We start from the raw sequence: 22,756 nt of genomic DNA, 5'->3' as shown, positions 1-22,756 counted from the left end.
ATTAAATTTCACTCTAATGAAACCCATAATTTTTTCACCTGGCAAAACCTCAATATATATTTCTTAAATCTTCAGCCAAACACAGTGACCTCTCATCCATGCTTGGGATTGATTCCCCAGGTAGCACACGCAATGTTGTGATACCCTAGTTACGCTGATAGAAAAGCCTTCTTCCTCCTGAGCCAAACGGGCTGAGTCATTTTAACTGCTGAAATCAAGAGTGGTTCACATAGCTCTTCCCCCGAGCACACCAAGCCCCACTGAACCCAATCCCACGTGCAGAGCTCCCATATGCGTGATGGACGAGAGAAGTCATGTGTTTTTCTCACTGTTTTTTTTTTTTGCTTGTGTGTTTCAAGGTAAAAACAATATGCTTTCTGTAATTAGGAATCAAAGAGAGCAAAATCAAAGCCATGCAGAGCATTAGCATTTGCAAACTCAGACCCCGGACCTGATCGTAATTCCTGGAACTGATCCCTCACTCTTCTCCACTACTACACAACAACCAGCTCCAAGGAAACTTTTCACATGAACCTCAGCCCATAACCACTTTTTTCCCAATAAACAGTTATAAATTCCCTTCTCTGTACCAGGCAAGAAAACTACAGATGCAGCCCTTGCCTCAGAGAGCTTAGTACAGTCCAGTGAGGGGTGGGGGAGAGGGATTCTGACAACAAGCACATGTCCTTCGCTGATTCACCCCCCTGATAGCATGCCCCCCCCTCCTTTTGACCCTCTTAATGCTGTCCTTGTTATTCTCTTATGATGATTATCTGTCTTGAATTATAGCTGTTTCTAGTTTTCTCCCTGTTTCCCAACTCTATGTAACATGTCATGAGAGTAGGAACTTCTTTCCTCCCCTTGTAAAGTCTTAAGTCCAGGAAGTCTTTGTTTAATTAAGCTAAAGACTTCAACATTATGAGCCCTTGTCTGTTCCGTGTGGACCACTGCACTGGCCTTCAGAGTCTACTTTCCTTACAGTTTTCCAGCTCCCTTGGATCCAGCTTCCTCGCAGCTACCTGGGGATCGCTCTAAGATGTATATCTGGCCATGCCATTCCAAGCTTTTCTAACTGTGCCCACCACCATCCAGGGCATAAAATTCCTCCCATAGCAACAAGGTTCCTTGCAATCCAACTCCAACCTAGTACGTGCAGCCTAACTTCCTACCACTCCACTTTCCCCTGTACCATCTCCTTGCCACCTCCTAAAACGTCAGAGTACATTACATATCAGTGGCTTAGCACACGCTGTTCCTTCTACCTGGGACACTGTTCCATTACCTATTTACCATGGGAAATAATTTTCGTTTGGGGGAATAAATGAAGAGTAGCCATATTACTACTAATCATGATAATAAAGGCTCCGGTTTCTTGAAGTTACAATGGGCTATTATCAAATGTTTTGCTTCCATTATCTTATATTTTCCGCAAAAAATTACCACAAGGTAGCTAATGATGACCCCTATTTCCCAGAAGAATAATCGAGGCTTGGAGGGAGATAAGTAATTTGTCCAAGTCCACAAGTATGAGATGGTGAAGGCTGGAGTTCTTGCAAGGTCTGCCAAACATGAGAGCTTGGGCTCTTCACTCCTATGCCAGACATCAAGTTGCAATTTAAATGTCAACTCCTCTCTGCAACTTTTTCTGATCATTCCCTGCTCCTGCCATGGGATTAGTCACTCCATCGTCCTCCAAGTACTCATGGTGCTTTGACCAGACTGCTGCTTATATTATCCTGGCATTTCTTTTGTCAACCCCTCACACTCATCTCCACCAGGAAGCAAAGTCCTGGGGGATAGGAATTGTAATCTGCATCCCTGGGACCCTCGAAGTGTTTATCACATTGCCTGAGATGCCATAAATGCTTCATGTGCTTGTTGAACGAATTGGGAGAAAATATGGAGATGGACGCATTAAGAGGAAAAACAATCCAGGGCGGAGAGACAGACCAGAACAAGACCAGGAGTCCTGACTTCAGCCCCCGATTTTCTGCACAGTTTTGAACAAGTACCTTCACCTCCACCCCCCACCTCTGTCTTCAGAATGAAACCATCTGCCTTTTTGGCTTCACAGGCTAGTTAGAAGAAAAGTGGAATTATATACATGAAAATGCTTCAGTAAGTTTGACTATCTCATTAATTCCTATTTTTAAAGAAATAGTGTTTGAGGGTTTTTTTTTCCTGATTATAAAAGGAAAGCTGAATCATTTTAGAAAGAGTAAAACTACAGAAATGTACAAATCATGTGTCCTTTAAGCAGACGATACCAACATTATTTTAGCTTCCATACAAGGTCCCTGGGTCTGACCTCTGAGAGATCCAGAGCCTCTGGTGCAGGGCCACATTTCTTCCCCTCTTTGACCTTCAGGGCCCCATGATTGCTTTCTTATTGTTGTTGTTATATTTCTATAATCCTTCTCCATATTTAAGTCCTAGAATATCCTCATGTTATTAAAAAATTATCATAAATATTTAATGGCGACACAAATGCATCACTTATGAATGTAGCATGAATCTACAAAAGTGGGTTCTGATTTTGAAGGATCATTTGACAGAATTGATTCCCTTGAGTCACTGAGAAGGCCAGTGCCCTGGCACGGACGACAGGGACGGAGACCTGCAGGGAAGCCTGTTTCATTCGCCGTTGTCCCAACAGGGTTTTTTCTCTGTGGGCAGCTCCAGTCCCTCCGCATTCCCAGGGAAGGAGCCTCTGGATGGGATTTCTCCTTCCTGTCTGGGATTCAAGCCTTTGTGGAAGACATCTGGTGGTTGGTTTCATCTCGGGGGGTGGGGGGGGCTTTATTTACAGCCCAGCTGTAGCAACAGCTTAATAATAATGCACAAACCCAGGTGCTATCCCAAGTCACGCCATAAAATAACTTGTAATCTGACTCATAACACTTGTGTCAAAGTAGGGAGAAGACTGTAGCACTGAAGGGGGAATATAGTGGCTCTTATTTACCAAGGGTCTGCTATGTGTTAAACTCCGTGCTGCGAGCCTTACACATAGGTTTTTACCCAGTCCTCACCGTGGAACTGACAAGTAATAACCATTACTAGCCCCATTTTACAGACATGGAAACTGAGGAGCAGAACTGTGAAGTAAAGAGACTTCCTAGTTATGGAATAAGGTCACCTCACCCCTTGAGAAAAAGAGGACCAGTTCCCAGCCAGTAAAATCCTTTCAAACTCCATACCTTGTGCCCCAGCCCCCACAGCCCTTAGAAAGAAATGCTGGGAGTGAGGGTGCTCATCAATGCCTAAATGGGAGACAGACGCCAGAGGGAGGAGATATGGGGATATACGTATACGTATAGCTGGTTCACTTTGTTATACTGCAGAGACTAACACACCATTGTAAAGCAGTTATACTCCAATAAAGATGTTAAAAATAAATAAATAAATAAAGTTTCCAAAGCTCACCAAGGACAAGAAAAGACTGGCATCTCTTCTAGCACCAGGAAACAGGACAGAAGATACAGTGGAGTCTAACCTTTAAGACACACTTAAAGTTACTTGTTCAAAGTCAGCTCTGTCCAGCTCCACTAACAGAAGCCAAAAGGCACTGAGATATTTGGAGGCAATTTCATTAGGATAGGACGCACTGGTCACGCATCTCCTAGTACTAACTGTACGATACCCAAACTCCGTCTCTGTCTCTCCCTCTCTGGGTGCTAACAACAGCAGCCCCTGGGTGGCCAGTGGAGGCCCCAGCTTCTCTAGAGTCTGAGCTCACCTCCCCTGAAGAACCACAAGGCACATGTTATTGAGCCACATGTGAAACTGGCACAGCAGCAGCATGTTTATTATCTAGGAGCGCTCTCTTTCCTTGTAGCAGAGGTCTGCTCGATTAGGTGGACTAAGGAGAATGCAGTGGCTATTTTAAAAAATTTAGGAACCTCATAATTCCCATCTCTGTGACTCATCATGGAACAAAAGGAAGGTCTGGAGATGAAGCTGGCTTTTTTATGCTCCAGCTCGCAAACTTTGATTTGTCTAAAAGAATGCTACCACACAGGGCTAGTAAAGTATTTGGGAATTTTATATTTAAAAAAAAAAGATCCTTAAGGGAAAGCCTAGCATGAAATAAATCTTCTCTCATCTGATTTTTTAAAATCAGAATTCTTTTAAAGCTAAACAGTGATTTGTGCTTTCAATTAGTTCTGTTCTTTCCACTCACTCCCATAGCTTGGATGAGCGCCTGCTACATGCCATGCCCTGGGCCGATGGACAGGAACCTCCCAGGTCCCTTTCCTCAAGGATCTTAGTCCACTGTGAAACCTAGGTAGGTAAAGAGAAAATTCCACGATGACAGGGTAATTCCGTAATGGAAAAATGGACAAAGGACAGTGAGGTCACTGAAGAAAGATGATCTTCAGGAATGAGAGGTTTCACCGACCAGGAGATGGACATAAGGCAAGAAATGCTGCTCCCTCTTACAACCCCTGAACCCTTCCTCTCTACCTAGTCAAACTGTTCATGTCATTCAAGGACTAGACCCACTTCTGCAAAATCTACCTTGATCACTGGCTTCTGCCCATATATGCTATGGGTTCCTTGGAAGTTGAGATACTAATCCACTTTTTGCATATATATTTTAGGCCAAGAATTCCTTGATATACAATTACCAAAACCCTCATTAAAGCAAAGCTTCCCCACTCACTGGCTATAAGCGCCATCCACATGACCATATCAAGCAGCAACGAAGCTACCCCAAGCTCATTATGCCATCTTTCGGTTACCAACTGGAATTTCAGGTCTCTTGTATAATGTTTATTTTCTCTCCTAACCTGACCCCCCTCTACTACACAAACATACACACATATTTACTCTTCTCTCTCTCTCTCTCTCTCAGGAATTTTCTCTAATTAATTTCATCTCAGGAAAACAATTTCCCAGATATGTACAGTGAAATGCTTAAGATGTCAGCTTCAAACTCTGTAGATTTGGGTATGGACTCTAGCTTCCTCCTTCCCAGGTGTGTGATGCTGGACAAGGAGCTTAAGCCTTCTGACTACTGTTTCTTCTCTGAGAGGGGATCATAATATTTGTCAACCTCACAGATTAAATGTGACCATATCCCCAAAGTACCATCTCTGCCACACAACAAACACTCTGGAAATGTTAACTGACATTATTATTGACATATGCATCCTCTGAAGAGTATGAATACATTCTCCCCCCATTCCTTTCCATGTGGTCTGGGTATTCAATAACAATTCTTTTCCTCCCTTATTCTCCTAGCTTAATCATATCACAAGGGTAATAACAGTAACACCTGTATAAGGGTAATGCAACTAACACTTATTAACATGTTAAGGAAAAGAATGATGGGTTGTATGTAAATAAAATAGACAGCAGAAATCTTTCATTCCTTCAGCAGGTGTTCATTGAGATCATCCTGCATGCCAGGGAACCACTGTGTCCTTAGAAACGCAGGAGTGACGAAGACAGGCATTGTTCTGAAGTTGCTAGGAAGGATGTTCTCATGACAGTATGATGAGTACACAAGGCTGAAGAGAGCAGAGGGGTCCCAACTTGGTTGAGTGGAATGTGGGTCAAGACATGAAGGAGGAAGAGGAGTTTGCAAGGTGGAAGGTCTTGGAAAGAAAGTTAGGAGGGGTATGTCCTAGACAGACGGAATGGTGTGCAGGAGGACGCAGAGGGGAAAAAGGGCATTCTGGGACCAACAGAGCAGTTCCCTTGAGTTGGCACAAGTGTGGGAGGTAAGGGACACTGGGAGAAGATGCAGCTCTAGACCGGGTACCCTGAAAGCCATGGTGAGCAGCTGGGCCTTCATCCTTGACCACTGTGGGGCCACTGATGCTTTATCTCCAAGAAAGTGCTACTTTAAAAGACCGTGTTGGCCACAGTGTGAAGAATTAGAAAGGGACGAGAGTGGAGGCAGTGTGTCTCATCAGAAGATGTAGCAGGGCACCAGTGAGAGATGGTCATGGCCAGACACAGGCTAGTGGCATCGATGGTAATGAGAAGTGCTTGGATGGAGGCCTTTAGATCTAGAACAAACAGAACCCGGAGATGAGCTGGATGTGGAAGGAGGAGACTACCTCTCCTTCCAGAACCCTTTAGAATCTCCATGTCTCCATTCTAGCTGTGTCGTCTTCTGTAAAACCTGCTATCTCATAAGCACCAGCATTCAAGTAGACAGAAAGTTCTTCAGATTTCATGGTTTGTTATGGTTCAATTACCAGAAATGAGGAGCTTGATCCTAAAGATATCACTGTCATCATAAAACCACCAAAATTCTACGCCATCTTATAGGTTTCTGAAAGTTACTATACAGGTCATCCCGTTAGATTACACAGTCTAGGCAGGGCAATAGCTGGGTTTAAGGTGCTCATTATTATCTTTAAAATACTTGATGCCTAAATAGTAATTTAAGGTATTAATAGTGCAGGAGTGCATAATATGCTATTTAAAAACAGGGACTCTAGCAATGGCACTGCTTGGGTTCAAATTCCAGCTCTTCCACGAACAAGCTGTGTGATTATAGGCAAGTTACATAACCTTCCTGTGCTTGTTATCTCATATGTAAAATATGAGTACCTGATGCAGGTTAAGTGATGTCAAACACATATCGTACTTAGCCTTCTGCCTGAAAGCAGGATATTTGCTCAGTAAGTGATAGCTTTAGTGTAAACACTGTTCTCTGAACAAGGTGTTCAGTCACGTAGTGAAGGTCAGACGTCAACCGACCACTTCTGGCTGGGAACCCCACCTCCTCGTGTCCGAGACTATCCTCACACGTGCTCTCCCTGGGATGGGGCTGGGTGTGGGTGGGGTTGTCACTGTCTCGCTGTGGCCCCTGCAGAGGCCTCCTGAGTCTTTCGGCTCACAGTGACAGAGAGTGGTCATGCAGGTGGGCTATTTGTCATTCGGGAAGTGAAGTCAGAGCTTTGAAACCCTGGCTCTCTGATGACTCAGGCATTTTCTGGAGTCTTCAGTGCTATTATGAGGTGAAGCAATGGAGGGTGGGGTGATTCCCACGTGTTTTTTTCCTTTTTGAATAAATGGCTCTGAAATTCTGGAGCTGGCCTCGTGCCAACTGCATTTACTTTTATTTAATCACTCAATAGACTCCTCTGTGAAAACTGGGGTAATTAGGCCCAAAACGTATCACCCAGAGGCTTATTTTAACTACGTGAAATAAAAGCTAGATCCCAATTTCAGCAAAATTACCAGTTTGTTTCCCTTCCAAGAACTTCTGGCAGTGCTTAGGTTCCCTGATTCTCCCTGTGGGACTGTCCATCCCCAGCGCCAGGGAGGCCAGAGGCAGGGGATGGCCTTCTCTAGAGCAGACAGCAGCAGGATTCATCGGCCAGGGAGGGGTTCCCTGACAACCCCCCTCACCTGTGCAAGCAAGCTTGGACGTTTCCCCCCACACTCTGAGACCTATGGGACAGCACAAAGTACACATGGTCTGATATCAGACGTCCCTGGGTTCACAGCCCATCTTGCTACTAGCCGTGTGACTTCGGCCAGGATGCTTCCATCCTCTGAAGCTCAGTCAGTCTATTCTCCTGAACAACAGGAGAGGATGACACTTACCTGTGAGGACTCAAAGATGAGCTCTACCATACAACAGGGATTTTCAGTCAAACTTACTTTTTTATTTTTTAACAATCTCTGAAGAGTACAACCAGTGCAATAATAAACCACTGTGTTGCAGTTTAATTGCTAGCATATTCTCTTTGTAATGTGAACATAAAATCATGGTGCATCTTACATTTGATAAAATATGACTGTAGCACATAGAAACCATTCCCTGGTAAAAATGCAAGCTCTCAGATTACTGGCTTTTTCCATTACGTGTCTGCTCGGACACCACTACCTTCTTCAAGGAACCAAAAATATGTGAAAGGGAATATTGGTTTTACAAGAGTGTTTGGATTGGGCCAAAAAAACACCAATAACTTCAGTCAACACATAATATTTGCAAGAATCTGGCATACATCACTGTTTTCCAATCTTATGCTTATGACAGACATCACTAATCAATTCAGCACTTCTTTCCACAGAGCCAAGATGTAGCCCCGGAATCTTTCTCAACACAGTGCAACAGGCAGCCATTGAGAACCCGCCAGAGTTGGCACATAAAGTGAAATCTATTTTCTGTCCCTGACTCAGGACCTTGGGAGGCAGGGAAAGAGAATGGGCATTGGCCAAATTAGAAAACTTACATACATGACAAAGATCTCAAAAATGATACAGTTCATTACACAGAAGAAACCAAGGTCTAGAGTGTGGAAACTTTCGCCAGCTCTCCCTTATCCAAAATGTCCTTTACCAAACCATGCTGCCTTTCTCATCATCAGAGTCAAAAATCCTTGGTCATTTAAGTAAACACACATTTATCTGATAGATTAGACTCTGGCAAAGAAAGGAAGAGAGGGCAGCAGTCATGTAAAAAGTTTTTTGCTTTTTGTTTTTGTAAACTTTCCTTCTGCTCATTTGTCACCACCAACACTTCATTGTTCAGGCAGACGATCTACAGAAAAAATCAGGAATGGCTATTTCCAGCAAATGATAATTACAATGTGCTACGCACAAGAATCAATCCATCCTAGCCCTATGGTACCTGTAATTTTAATATATTTTATCACAACATTTCTACTCCTACAAATAAGAAAAAAAGTCACTATTTAATCCCACATAATGACACGAGAACAACCAGCCCTACATACCCAATCGGGCCTTCTCTGGATTTCAGAAGAACTAGACATGTCTGGTGTTTGCCGTAAATATTGACTGTTTAATATTCCAGAGTAATGAAACTAACCAATAAAAATCATATCTGGAAAATTAAAAGTGATGGTTGGAATGGGGATCTCTCCTCCTTGCCAGATTTCAATTTGAGATGAAATTGGGGCCTTCAGCACTAAGACAGGGACCCCTGACCTCTGAGTAATTACTTTCCAACATCATTTTCTTTAATTTAGATGAGCTAGTTCTAGTCTAAGAATTGCTGGAAAGGCCCATTTTATGAAAATGAAGCCAAATCTTAGGAAAGACCTGTTTGTTTCTTCCTTCTAGTTCAGGAACATCCCTGCTCCTAGTGAGGCATGCTTGTTACATACCTCTAGTACTCCCCACTCAGCACTCTTATCATTGTAATTACAGCAGCAAACCCAAGAGTCATTGAGACTAAGGACACAGCTTGCAACTGAGAACGTCTGCAAGGCTCCTGGAATCAGCCCAGGGGGCAGGGAAAATCTGAGCAGGCAATTCCTTACACTTCTCCCACACTCCCTGAGATGTGGGTTCCCGGTATTTAGAAAAAGTGTTCCTTGAAGAAGGAAAAGCAATCTAAACTGAGGGAAAAGCATGTACAAAACTATGAAGGTATGGTACAGCACCACATTTTCAGGGAGTATTTCACTCATTCATTCGCTCAACAAGCATTTATTGAGTATCCACAGGAAGCCAGGCACCCTCTGGGTGATAAGGATAAAAGAATGAGTAAATGTGATCCCTGCCCTCAAGGGGGTCCACAGAATGTAGGGGGCATGAGCACAAAAATCAGAAAATCACCTTGCAAGGGACTAAGTGTGGCAAGCCTGATGACTGATCGTGTACAGGGACTCTGAAAGCAAACTGGGGAGCCAGGTGGGGAGGCACTGAGGTCAGATGTGCTGAAAACAGCAGGACTTAGCAGGTGGTTGGAAGCAGCAGTGGGCGAGTGAGAGGAAGAGGTCAAGGGCAGCTCCTCAGTTCTAGGATGTCAGTACCGTTAAGCTGAGATCGTGAACGCAGGGAGTGTGGAGTAGGCTCCAGGGGGCTGGTGATGCGTTGGGTTTGGGATACAGTGAGTTTGAGGTACTTCAGAGGCATCCCATTGGAGGTCATGGTTTTCTTGTGGGCACAGACCCACGTCTAACTCAATTCTGAGCCTTTGCGCTGAGTATATAAAAGTTTCTCAGAAAATACTGAATGAATAAACACATGAATATTACGTAGAAGAAACACATATGCAAATGCTTCTCATGTAGTATTACATTTAATTCTCACATCAACTCTATGAGGAAGGTCTGTTATTACCCCCATTTTACAGATAGGTCTAAGCCTTATGGTACAAGAGAGAAGCTATATATGTCAAGTTCACAGATAAAAATGACTTAAAAAAGAGGCAGAGCACATGGAAAGATGCTCAACATCATTAGTCATCAGGGAAATGCAAATTAAAACCACAGTGAGATGCCACTAGAATTGTTATGAATCCACTAGAATTGTTATAATCCAAAAGACGGACAATACCAAGTGTTGGTGAGGATGTAGATAAACACAGAACACTCATACACTGTTGGTGGGAAAATAAAATGGTACAAACACAGTGGAAAACAGTTTGGCAGCTTCCTCTAAAGTTAGACATACACTTCCCATAGGCCCAAGCAATTCCACTCCTACGTTTCTACCCAAGAGAAATTAGAATATGTTCACACAAAATGTGCATGTGAATGTTCATAGCAGCATTATTCATAACGGCCAAAAATCGGAAACAATTCAAGTACCTACCAACTGAAAATGAATAAACAAAATGCGATATATTCATACAGTGTAATACTATTCAGCAATTAAAAGGAATTAAGTACTGAAACATCCTAAAATATGGATGAACCTCAAAAACATTATGCTACAGAAAAAAGCCAGCTACAAAGGGCCTCAAATTGTCTGATTTCCCTTACACGAAACCTCCAGAAAAGGCAAATCTATAGAGACAGAAAGTAGATTAGTGGCTGCTGACCTAGCTGGGGTGGGGCTGGAGGGGTAGGAGTGGGACGGAGAGGGACTGCAGACAGAACTTCTGGAGGTGAAAAAAGTGCTCTAAATTGAATCTTGGCTATGGTTGCACACTGTATACATTATAAAAACTCATCGAACTGAATGCTTATTATGGTTAAATTTTAAAGTATTTAAATTATATCTCAATGAAACTGTTAAAAAAAAAAAAAAGAAGATGAGACAGCCGTGTGATTTAGAAGAGATGGGGAGACCTCAAGTGGTCGGTGAAATTCGGAGAGCTTTAAAAGGGAGTGTATTTGTGCTGGACCTTGAAGACTAGATAGGATTTCAACAGATTAAGATGGCACATAAAGGAATTCCAGACAAAGAAAGCAGCATGAAAGTGAAAAAGTGCCAGGCATGTTTAGGCAATCTGCAGACATCCATTTTGGCTGGATATTTGGAGAAAAGTAGATGAAAAGGCTATAAATTTTGGTTATGGCCAGATCACAGAAGCTACGAATGGCCAGACTAGTGCATTTACGCCTTAATTTGGTAGACAGTGGGGAGCCGCTGAACATTCTGGAGTAGGGGAGTTTCCTGGCAAAGATGAACAGGCCAGCAGTGAGCAGTGAGCAGTGGAAGGGCCAGCAACCAGGACAGAGCATCAGATAAAAGTCTCAGTGCGAAAGAGGGCCAAACTATGCTCACCTCACTATGTCGATAACACAAAGGGACAAAGAGACACACTGTACCAGAGAGAAAGGAAGATAATAATAATAGACACCAGTTATTTGGCGCTTTCTATGATCCAGGCACTGTTTTAAAGAATCACTGCTCTGAAGGAGAGACAGAGCGTGAAGAGCCTGCTATAGATGGAATGAGCCAAATGGATGGATGACCATCTTTAGGTCTGGCTCCAAAGAGAAGGAATAAACATTAGGGAGGTCATAAAGTGTTTATTTAAGGTGCATTATGGGAACTGCAGATACGGAAGATTATAACTGAATAAGAAATGGTGATGCTTTTAAGGTGGAAGGACAGTAAGACAAACAACAGAGAATGATTTACATGGCTCTCTGCATCAGTCAGGCAGGAGTACCCAGCACTGCTGGTGCCCTCTGAGGACATCACCACTCCTTTAAATGTACATAATATACAGTAAGGAACCATACACTGACATGAGGAGACAGAACCTAATGGGTATAAAGAAGATGGTTACACCTGGCTGCTTCTAGAGATCAAATCCTTGCCAAGCTACTGTTAGAATAAACACTCAGCATGTTAAGTTCTGTAACCATGAAGCAGGACTATAGTTATTGACATCAACATCCCCAAACCAGCTCATACTGTACCAGTTTAAAGCAGACATCCCAAACTGGCTTTCCGAGAGCTGAACCCAGCTGTTTGAGGATCATAAAATGTTTATAAATATTTTTTAGTTAGCTGCCAACACTTAAACATCAGGAAATTTCACATAAAGTATGGGGATTTTTAGCTTCTCTCGAGAAGTTGGGAGTTCTGGCATCTGTATGGCTAATCCCACATGGTGTCGGTCAATCAAAGTTGAGTAGTACTTGTCTTCATTAAACTTTAGAGTCCCTGCCTGGTACACTTCATTCTTTCCTTCACTCATTCAGTCATTCATTCTTTCATTCATTCGTTCAACAAGTATTTATCAAGTACTTACTATACGCCAGGTACTGCTGTAGGGTCCAGAGATACAAACAAACAAAATAGACAAAAATCCTTTCAGTCTGGAGCTCATATTCTTACAAGGAGAGCCAGCCAATAAACAAATAAATAAAGGAATATATATCTATATCTATCTATATATCTATATAATCTATAGATATCTATATTTGTATCTATCTGTATAGCTATATAAATTATATAGCTATACAGATAGATATAGATATAGATCTCACTCATATGGCGATAAGTACTAAGAAACATGAAGGAGAAGGGCGTAGAAATTGAAAGAGGATGGAGGGGTGTGCGGTATTATAGACAGGGCAGTCAGGGCAGGGAAGCCTCTCTGATCAGATGGCACCTAAGCCAAGATCTGATTAACAGGAGGGCACAAGCCCTCAGACCTGAGGGAGAGAGAAGCCAAGCAGAGATGGAAAACCACCAGTGAGTTTAAGCAAAGGAGTGACATGGTTGGACATGCCTTACTTACAAAAGGCTTCTCTCTGGTGAGAGAACCTTCCACCATTCATAGATGAGGAAGTTGAGGCTCAGAGAGGCGCAACTCATCTGGTACACTCATCCTGGTAGACAAGTTCTAAGTCTAATTTTATTTCAGCAACTTGAGTTAACTCTCATGTTCTCCCAACCCACGCAGGAAAAATCTGACCCATATAGTCCAAAACAAAGCAACGATTGGTGCTGAGTGTTTGACGAGACCTGGTGTTCCAGAAAATTCATTCCTTGACCCCAGTTTGAAATGCTTGACAAGAGGAAAAGATCTACTCACAATCAGAACGTGATCCCGCCCCATCGTGATGACTGTCCGGTTCACCGTGCGAAGAAGCTGGACCATGATTTCTTGGATGTGGTGGTAGGTGAAGGCCTGTAACACAATCAGAGACATCTGTGTGACAACCAGGACACTGTATCTGCACATCTATCCCACAGGACATACAACAGTTGTCAAACATGGTGATCACCAAGATCACCACCACCACTACCGTCAGCATCCACATCAGCACCATCATCATCGTAATCACTGTCGTCATCATATCTCCATCGCCATCACCACCTGGCTTTGGGCACCAGGAACTTCACTAACCACCTTAAATGTAAGTCAGTGTTTAAGAGCTTAAGCTCTGGAATCAGAAACTTACGGTTCAGAATAGTAACTCTGTCAAGAATTATTGTATTATATTGGCTGAGTTACCTAACTTCTCTGAACCTTGGTTTCTTCATCTGTGTAACAGGATCTAACCTGGAATAAGGAGGGGATTTGATGCAGGAAATTGTCTATACAGGTGATGAAAAAGCTGAGACACCAAAGAAGGTAACTTAGGGATTAGCAACAGCAGGCGGCCACTGTCATCCCTAGGCTGCAGAGACAAATACAAGGAGGCAGTCTTTCTGGAGCCCGGGACTGGGGTTACGTGATGGTAACTGTAATATGGGAGAGCTTTGTGCAGTGGACACTGCATTATCCACATTGGAGGAAATCCACAATGAGCCAGGTTGTAACATTTATAGGGTTCTGTCCACTTTAAATACAAGTCCCTGAACCTTGGGTAGGACTTACCGATGCTTTTTGAGCATTTTTGGGGGTAGGCAAGGGTTTCATGCATGTTTACCTACACCCTCAGATCCTTTTACCGGCATAGACTTAAGGCACAGATTTTCATTGATGCATACCTGGGAGAGTGGTCATGGCCAAGAGGAAGGGCCTTGGGATTATAAATTCAGTAGCTCTGTGTCTGAGTTCCAGCTCTGCCCTTGCCAGCTATGTGACCTCACTTATCATCCTAACCTTTCTGAGCTTCAACTTCCTTATCTATAAACTGGAAGGTTCTCTCTCCAGTCTTTCAAGGTTGACGTGAACATAAAAGTGACACATGCCATGGTGGAAAAATACACTCGCCTAATTCCACTGCAGGAGAATCTGTAGGTCTGAGATAGATCCTGGACATCTGTGATTTCTGAATTTTATGTACGCTATTCTGATGGCTGAGAACCATGACACAACACAGTAAAGCTCTAGAAATGAAGGCTTGTTATCTGGGAACATCCTGTGACTCCAGCACCTAACCAGACCCTGACATCAAGAAAGTGATAAATAAATGGTGGCTGAAAAAGCAGATGACCACTCACTCATTTATAAGTACCTTATTAATCTTTGCTGCATTCAACTTAACTGTGGTTTGTCTCTTGATGTAACGAATGAATGGAAAATAGATTCATAGTTGGGGGAGGGAGAATGAGATAACAAAAGAAGATGTGCTTATTAAAAAAAATTCCCTCCCCTCCCAGTGTGCTTTCCGTGACTACTGGCACCCAAAGACGAATAACCCAGAGCTTGCTTTCTCTCTCTGCCCCAGACTCACTTCTTCTGTATGTTGGCTAATCTCCGATTCCCCAGCCCTGTGGAGCTCACCAGAAGAACCTTTGCCACCAGAGCTTCCATCAGAGCATATATTTTACAGAAACAATTTCTCATACTCCATTAAATCCATCCAGACCTCAATCTCTTGCTAGGTTTGAGCTCACCCTCCACCATCCAGCCTTTCCCCACATCTGGCATTTCCTCCTGATGCTCAGTAGCGGGCAAGAGAAAATCGCCCTTTACTTCTTGGCTGCAGGTGAACTTCTCTCCTGACTTCCATCCCGTTTGTTTCTTCAAGCCTTTTTACTGACTTACAATCTCTTATTTCTTGCATTATATGAGCGTGATGCTTATGGTAATAACAACAATAGCTAACTTTCTGTGAGTTCTTACTAAACGCCTGGCACCTCACTAAACATTTTACTTCCTCTCACAACAAGATTGACGCTGTTATGATCGCCATTGTTTGGATGAGGAAACTGAAGCCAGAGAGGTTAAGTAATTTGTCCAGGGTCACACAGCCAGAAAGTCAGGGAAAAGAATTCAAACCCAGAAGTGTGGTCCAGAGCCTGCTCCTCACCTAAACCCCACCCAGGCTGACTGGAACATGAACACAGATCTCTGGTTGTTACTTTGGAACCTCATTAGCCTCTTTCCATATGTCAAGATAGACAGGTACCCTGCCTTCAATTCAGCCAACTTCCAACTGCCTTCAGTAACTTCTGATCTTTTATTTCCCTTTTAGAAAATCTTCAGTGCTTTTTTTCATTACTCCTTTATCTTCTCTTCATTCCTTTGCAATTTCATCAACCTAAGCCCACTGCAAATTTATATGATAGTTTCCATTTCATGTTATTTTCTTTTTCAGGATTACATCTCTTCCTTTACCAATAGAGATAATAAAACCCTTTTCTCTTGCCCTCCTGCCCGCTGCTTCTTTTAAATAGTCATTTCTTCTTAGTCCAAAGAGTAGCAATTAGACTGCTTGGGAAGTTTGGTATTTAAAAGTCGAAAACTGACAAATTCAATTCATTTCACTCTGAAAGCTCCCAATAAGGGAGGCTGTGTAGCAGAGTGTTCTGGGATCAGACAGATTTGAGTTTGAATCTCAATTCTGCTTATTTGAGCTGGGTGACCTTGAGCAAATTACCTTTCCTCTCTGAGTCTCAGCTTCTTTATTTATAAAATGTGGCAAACAGTAGAAACCTCAAAGTACCGGTTTGAGGAATAAAGAAAGTACTGCAGGGAAAGCCCTCGATACTAAGGGTTGGCACGCAGTAAGCCTTCAGTAAGTGGTGGCTGCAACTCACGTTCCCCTAGGTCTGCAGCAGCATTCCGGCCAGGCCTGCAGATTCCCATCACGCAGCAGAGAGTGCAGGACAAGGCAATGCATAATCTAAACTCTGGATGATATCGAAATGTCGTCCAAAGAATGTATAGCATATATGCAAATGGAAAACTTTCAAGATGATAAACCTGTGCGAAGTAGTAAAAATGCAGCCACAAATCACCCGCCGTTAATCGATCCACTGCCAGGCAAGTGGCGGGAACCTCCAGGAAAGTGTCTTCTGGGCTCGACTAAACAGTGGCTTATAATTGAAATGACAAAGTCAGTCTTCCTATTATGGCCCTGGCAAAGATATTAATCCATCCAACCTAAATATGCTGCAAATTGTAGTGACTTTTTTCTTTTAATAATCATAGGCTGTGAGATCTGGAAGGAACTTGGAGTCCTTTCTTTAAATGAAATCTTATCCATAAACCTACTACATAACATAGTGAAAGGAGAACTTGAAGTGGGTGGGGCAACCCCTGTCTTCCTAGCTCACCCTAGGCCTGAAGCCAGCCCAAGGACTTTGTAGGATGAGATTCAAAACTACTGTTTTCCAACAGTATTTCCAGAATTGTAACATAGCATACCATATATGAGACGATTTAAAGTAATAATACACAGACACAGCATTTCCTAACTTTGAATCAAATTATGTGAAAGGCACCCCCTTCTTTCAGTTTTTTCTTTAACCCTTTTAATAACACCAAGTAGAAAAAAATCTCTCTTTGGCGCTAATATGTTTTTAATACCCCTTTAGTTCATGCAAGACTCCTTTTTTTTTTTTTTTTTAATTTATTTATTTATGGCCGTGTTGGGTCTTCGTTTCTGTGCGAGGGCTTTCTCCAGTTGCGGCAAGTGGGGGCCACTCTTCATCACGGTGCGCAGGCCTCTCATTATCGCGGCCTCTCTTGTTGCGGAGCACAGGCTCCAGACGCGCAGGCTCAGCAACTGTGGCTCACGGGCCCAGTTGCTCTGCGGCATGTGGGATCTTCCCAGACCAGGGCTCGAACCCGTGTCCCCTGCATTGGCAGGCAGATTCTCAACCACTGCGCCACCAGCGAAGCCCAAGACTCCTTTTTTAACAAAGAGGAAAGTCCTCAGGTTACAGCAGACAGTACGCAACAGCATCTAGTTAGAACTTAATAAAATTGTTTCATTTTTATTGTGTTTATTTTTAAAGTTATATTTATGGCAAGTGTTTAGGAAAAAGATTCAAAACTTGGAAATAAAGCAAAACGAGGATGCATGGTTTTTATTTTATTATTTTTTTGAGCCTACTATTTTATTTTATATTTTTGAACTTTTGAATTTTATTTATTTTTTTATACAGCAGGTTCTTATTAGTCATCCATTTTATACACATCAGTGTATATATGTCAATCCCAATCTCCCAATTCATCACACCACCACCGCCCCCGTCACTTTCCCCACTTGGCGTCCATATGTTTGTTCTCTACATCTGTGTCTTAATTTCTGCCCTGCAAACCGGTTCATCTGTACCATTTTTCTCGGTTCCACATATATGCGTTAATATGCGATATTTGTTTTTCTCTTTCTGACTTACTTCACTCTATATGACAGTCTCTAGATTCATCCACGTCTCTACAAATGACCCAATTTCGTTCCTTTTTATGGCTAAGTAATGTTGCATTGTACCTATGTACCACACCTTCTTTATCCATTCGTCTGTCGATGGGCATTTAGGTTGCTTCCATGACCTGGCTATTGTAAATAGAGCTGCAATGAACATTGGGGTGCATGTGTCTCTTTGAATTATGATTTTCTCAGGATATATGCCCAGTAGTGGGATTGCTGGGTCATATGGTAATTCTATTTTTAGTTTTTTAAGGAACCTCCATACTGTTCTCCCTAGTGGCTGTATCAATTTACATTCCCACCAACAGCGCAAGAGGGTTCCCTTTTCTCCACACCCTCTCCAGCATTTGTTGTTTGTAGATTTTCTGATGATGCCCATTCTAACTGGTGTGAGGTGATACCTCGCTGCAGTTTTGATTTGCATTTCTCTAATAGTCAGTGATGTTGAGCAGCTTTTCATGTGCTTCTTGGCCATCTGTATGTCCTCTTTGGAGAAATGTCTATTTTGGTCTTCTGCTCATTTTTTGATCGGGTTGTTTGTTTTTTTAATATTGAGCTACATGAGCTGTTTATATATTTTGGAAAATAATCCTCATGGTTTTTAAATAGAGCATTTCTGATACGCCCATACTGGGGGAGAGGAGAAAGGTCCTCTTACCCTCTCAGGAAATGTATCTGTATTTGATTAACCATCTACAATTGATTAGAAACCAGAAATATCATAGCTATATAAAGATGGAGGTTAACTTGTAGAAAAATGACCAAATGTGATTTTTTTTGTTTTGTTTTTTGCTGGTTCTCTAAAGTTTCTACTGATCTGTAGAATTTTGTCTTACATGTAAGGACAATTTTCTATAAGCATCTCTTCTCTCCCACAAAAAAATCAAGAACTCTAAATAACTTTTGAATCAGCTCTTTCATTGTTCAGCTTGTTCCCTAGTTTATCAAATAAAACTCTGATACATGCTCACTATCTAATTGTATAAGATGGTATTTTTAACCATTTGAGGGCTCTACGTTATACAAGTGATGCTGACTACTTAATGGCAGTGATATAAATTTCTTTATTTTTATCAAAGTTACAAATGTGTGTAGTTTAAAAACATTCTCCAAGGTTCATTAAAAAAACAAAACAACAAAACAGCAGGGCCTCACCTTTTCCTCTCCAGGGGAACTTCTTTACTTCTTTTAGCTGATGTAGTTGTTATTTTGGTATTTGTGACCATGTTGCCAGTAACACCACCTGCATTACTTCTTTTTTAAGCAAATGCTTTCCTCTTTCTGGTATTATCTGTAAACTCTCCACCATATAAGACAAGGATTTCACTGTTGTTCCCCCCTCTGTCCCATTAGGTCCTGGCATCCTTCCCATTTCTCCTTCTTCCCATACAGCTATACTGTAATTTTGGTTTGATCAATAGTTGGTGTTTAAAATGTTTTGTGAACTATGACCAATTCCCATTTCTTGTACAACTTTTCACTTCCCAAAATGAAAAAAAGCAATTTTGGGGAAAAAAAATCAGATATTCCTTTTAGTTCTTTGGATGATTGTTTTTAAACTATCTTTTCCCTAATTCATGATTGCCTCTTCTCCTATTTTTCAAAATTCTCTCTGCCTATCTTTAAGTTTGCTTTGCCTTATGGAGTCACTGTTTTCCTCCACGTTACTTGTCTTCTGTTTGCCTGTTTTGCACTCTTTCTTGTTAAGAGTTCTTCCTTAGTTCTCTGTAACCGGTGGTGGTAGGTCACATTTCAATGCAGGTGACTCGAAGGCTGTTTGCCAACTCTGGGCATATGAGTAGAGCTTGTGGTCTGGGAGCTTCACTGCAGGGTGATCTGGTTGGGACAGTTAGTAGGAGAGGTTCAAGCATCAGTATATACAGGTTTTTCTTCTGGATCGGTCTGGGCTGGTCGGATTACACAGACGAGAATTCTCTGATTTCTCTTGTCTGAAGGGTTAAGACCTGGCTGCCAGCATTCCAGGAGCTGAGTGGGAGGAAAGTGCTGGAGCCTTCAGCTTCCACGACGCATACTCTGATTAAAAGCTTGTTGTGAGTATGGCATCGCTGCCTTCGATTTTGCCCGGTGTATGCTACTCCAGATGCCCGCTGTCTTATCCTCCTTATAGAATAAACCTCCAGTGACCCAGCTGCACGGAGTCAGGCTGCTTCTTACACAGACTCGCAACTGGTCCTACTTGTTTGAACTCCTCTCCTCCATCTCACCGCCGGCGGCACCCGGTACTACCATTTCCTGAAACTTTGGGGGAATCTTTGCTTTCGATTGGAAGAGTTTTCAGCTTTCCCTGCTGCTGGCTTATGAATCACCCTTCTTGGGTCTGCTGCGTCATTTATTACTTTTCCACTTGATATCTACCTTCCTTTTAAAAAATAACTCCCTTTAATATTTTTCAGTAGGTTTTTAACAGGGAGCAAAATATATAACTATGTTTCATCTACCATCTTTTCAGGGATTTCTACGCTAAAATTTCATGTTTAAGTGTTTATAAGTGAGCTGATTTAATTAGAAATATTAAAAGTACATGGGATAATGGTTAAATAACAAAAAATGAGACTGTGCAATACAAATGTCTGAGGCTTTGAAAAGAGTTCTAATGCAGCTCCTAATTTTACAGAAAGAAAAGCTTCCATTTTTTTTTTGGAGGGGGGGTGCGATAGTATAAGGTCATGTGACCAGTGACAAGTCGTGTCATCAGAGCTAGAATGAAAAATCAGTTCTACTGAGCAAGGTCCAGCCGACTGTTCCCTCTGCTCCAGCATGCAGTCTTGGGCCTTGTGTTCACGCCAAGGACAATCCCAGCTCCTCTTTTCAGTATTAAGATGAAGAATACCAGGTCACAGCTACAGAGTTAAATCCAAAGACCTTCTCTGTTCGTTTAACAAAAGAGAAATAATGCATATTCTGACCATAACATCTATGGCCACTACTATTTTTCTCTGCTCTGTGTTCCTATATAAGAAGTCTTTTCAACCTCTTTCTGATCTTGAAGGCACCACAAACACTCACCTAGAAAGAAAATATCCTAAATTCCAAAAGAGAGTACCAGCCATCACCTAAAGCAGAGTCGCCCTCTCTCTTTTTTTAGCTCCTGGAGGTGATGTGGTTTTCTCATGAGTTCTGGGTTTCATGCTAGTTTATTTCCTCCCGTGTGAACTGGTTTCCATCCTGAAAGACTTGACTTCACTGCACAACAGCTCATTGTGTGAAGCAAGCGACAGAGGCAGCTGCTGACTCAAGAGAAGTGGGAGTCGGGGTCAGTGAAGTCGGGCGGGGGGGCTTTGCTGCACCCCATCATCTCTGCCTCTCCTACCCACTGGACCCCGCCCCCCCCCCCCTTCCCAGGTAGGACTTGGGCAATGCCTTCATGTGGTCATGAGTGTCTGCACCATGGGTTAGCTTTCTCTAGAAGGGGAGAGTTTGAGTTGGTGGTAGAGGGAGATAATAAAGGAAAAGAAGACATGGGTTCTCATTCTTACGCTGCTGTTACCTGACAATCTTGAGGTCATCCTATAAGCTAGGAGCTGTGCATGTAGACTTGACATCTATGATCTCATTTAGTTTTTTTAAAAAAATCCAGTGAAGCCCCAGATGTGAAATACGAGGGTAAGAGAAGCTTAGTCACTTGCCCAGGAATTATCCACTCACCGGGGGCCAAGCCTGAACCCAAGCTCAGCTCTGTCTAATTCCACGCTCCTTCCCTGATATGAAGTGCGGTGGTGCTGGGAGGTGGGAGATGCTTCAGGCCCTCCAAAACCTCTCTGGCAATGATTCTCAGGGTTACGAAAATACAGAGTCTCTCCTCGCACAGAGGTTATGGAGCTACCACTAATTATGCTCCTTTCTTGTGTTAGTCAACTTACAACTCTGAGCCTCAGTTTCCTCATCTGTACATAGGCATAATCGCACCCACAGTATCAGAATTATCTTGAGAATCTCATGATTCTCTGCAGGTATTTCTAACACTGATCGCTAATATTTTTTGAGCTTTTACTACATGTTGTGCATATATTACCTTAAGGAATTCTGCAAGCCCCTCCCTATGAAATGCAGGAAATACTTCTATTATCCCAGATTTACAGATGAGGAAATAGACTCTGGCTGTGGTCACACACCATGTAAATGCTGATCCAAGCTCCAGCCCAGGCCTGTCTGACTCCAGAGTCCAGGCTTGTAACTGCCACTGCCTCCATCTTTTAGGATCACAGAAATGAATGGATGCGGCAGCACTCTGTAGATGATAAATCATTCAGCAAATTTGTCCAAAGTAAATAATAACACAAACATTTGTGTGCACAGCTGTTTATAGCATATTGTATTGCTTATAATATCCAAATGTAGCAAGCAAGATAAATGTCCCCAAATCAGGGATCCTCTTATATAAATGATGGCTTATCCACACAGTGGAGTAGGAGAGCATAGATATTCCTTGATCTGGAAAGATATCCTTAATATATCAGTAAAAGGAGACTACAGAGCACCACATGTGATAGAAGCCCATTTACGTTTTTGAAAAATATTTTCTATGTCCTAAAGGTCTGGAAAAATGAATAGGAAATCATTACACAGGGAGAAGAGGGAGAGGTGTGAGGTTAAAGGGATAATTTACTTGCTATGGTTTGTTGGACATTTTCACAGCAATCATGTATAGTAACAAAGAAAACAGAACTACTGCCCAATTGGAACGAAATGAAAGTCAGTCTACACACCTAAGGAATCATATTACAGAGGACTGAGAGGATACCTGTGAGGGACTGCGGTGTGCTGCAGGCAGCTCCGTGTTCAGAGGCGAGGGTGCTTCCCCTCCCCGAGAGCTCCCAGCCTGTGCTAGCGTGGCCATGCAGTCTCAGCGCTCACATGCTGGAGGGCTGTTGTCAACGTTACCGAGCGGACAGAGAAGAACTACAAAGTCACGTGGGTTAACACTTTTGTAGAAGGCGCAACTATGAAATATTTTATTCCAGTTATCAGATGCTTTTAACTTCCATTTCCTGGCAGGT

At 42.5% G+C, this 22,756-nt stretch overlaps 1 protein-coding gene across 1 annotated transcript in view; it reads right to left on the bottom strand.

Moving 5' to 3' along the window:
- DOCK2 (dedicator of cytokinesis 2) overlaps positions 1 to 22,756 on the bottom strand; it is a 426,319-nt gene that overhangs the window by 232,784 nt on the left and 170,779 nt on the right. Inside the window, exon 27 of the mRNA XM_082378747.1 lies at positions 13,220 to 13,315. Within this exon, the coding sequence (XP_082234873.1) occupies positions 13,220 to 13,315 (96 nt within the window). The remainder of the gene's footprint in view (positions 1 to 13,219; positions 13,316 to 22,756) is intronic.

The sequence above is a fragment of the Balaenoptera borealis genome (genome assembly GCF_965194805.1).
Source record: "Balaenoptera borealis genome assembly, chromosome: 2".
In the NCBI taxonomy this organism is placed as follows: domain Eukaryota; kingdom Metazoa; phylum Chordata; class Mammalia; order Artiodactyla; family Balaenopteridae; genus Balaenoptera; species Balaenoptera borealis.
This window is presented reverse-complemented; position numbering and strand designations above follow the sequence as displayed.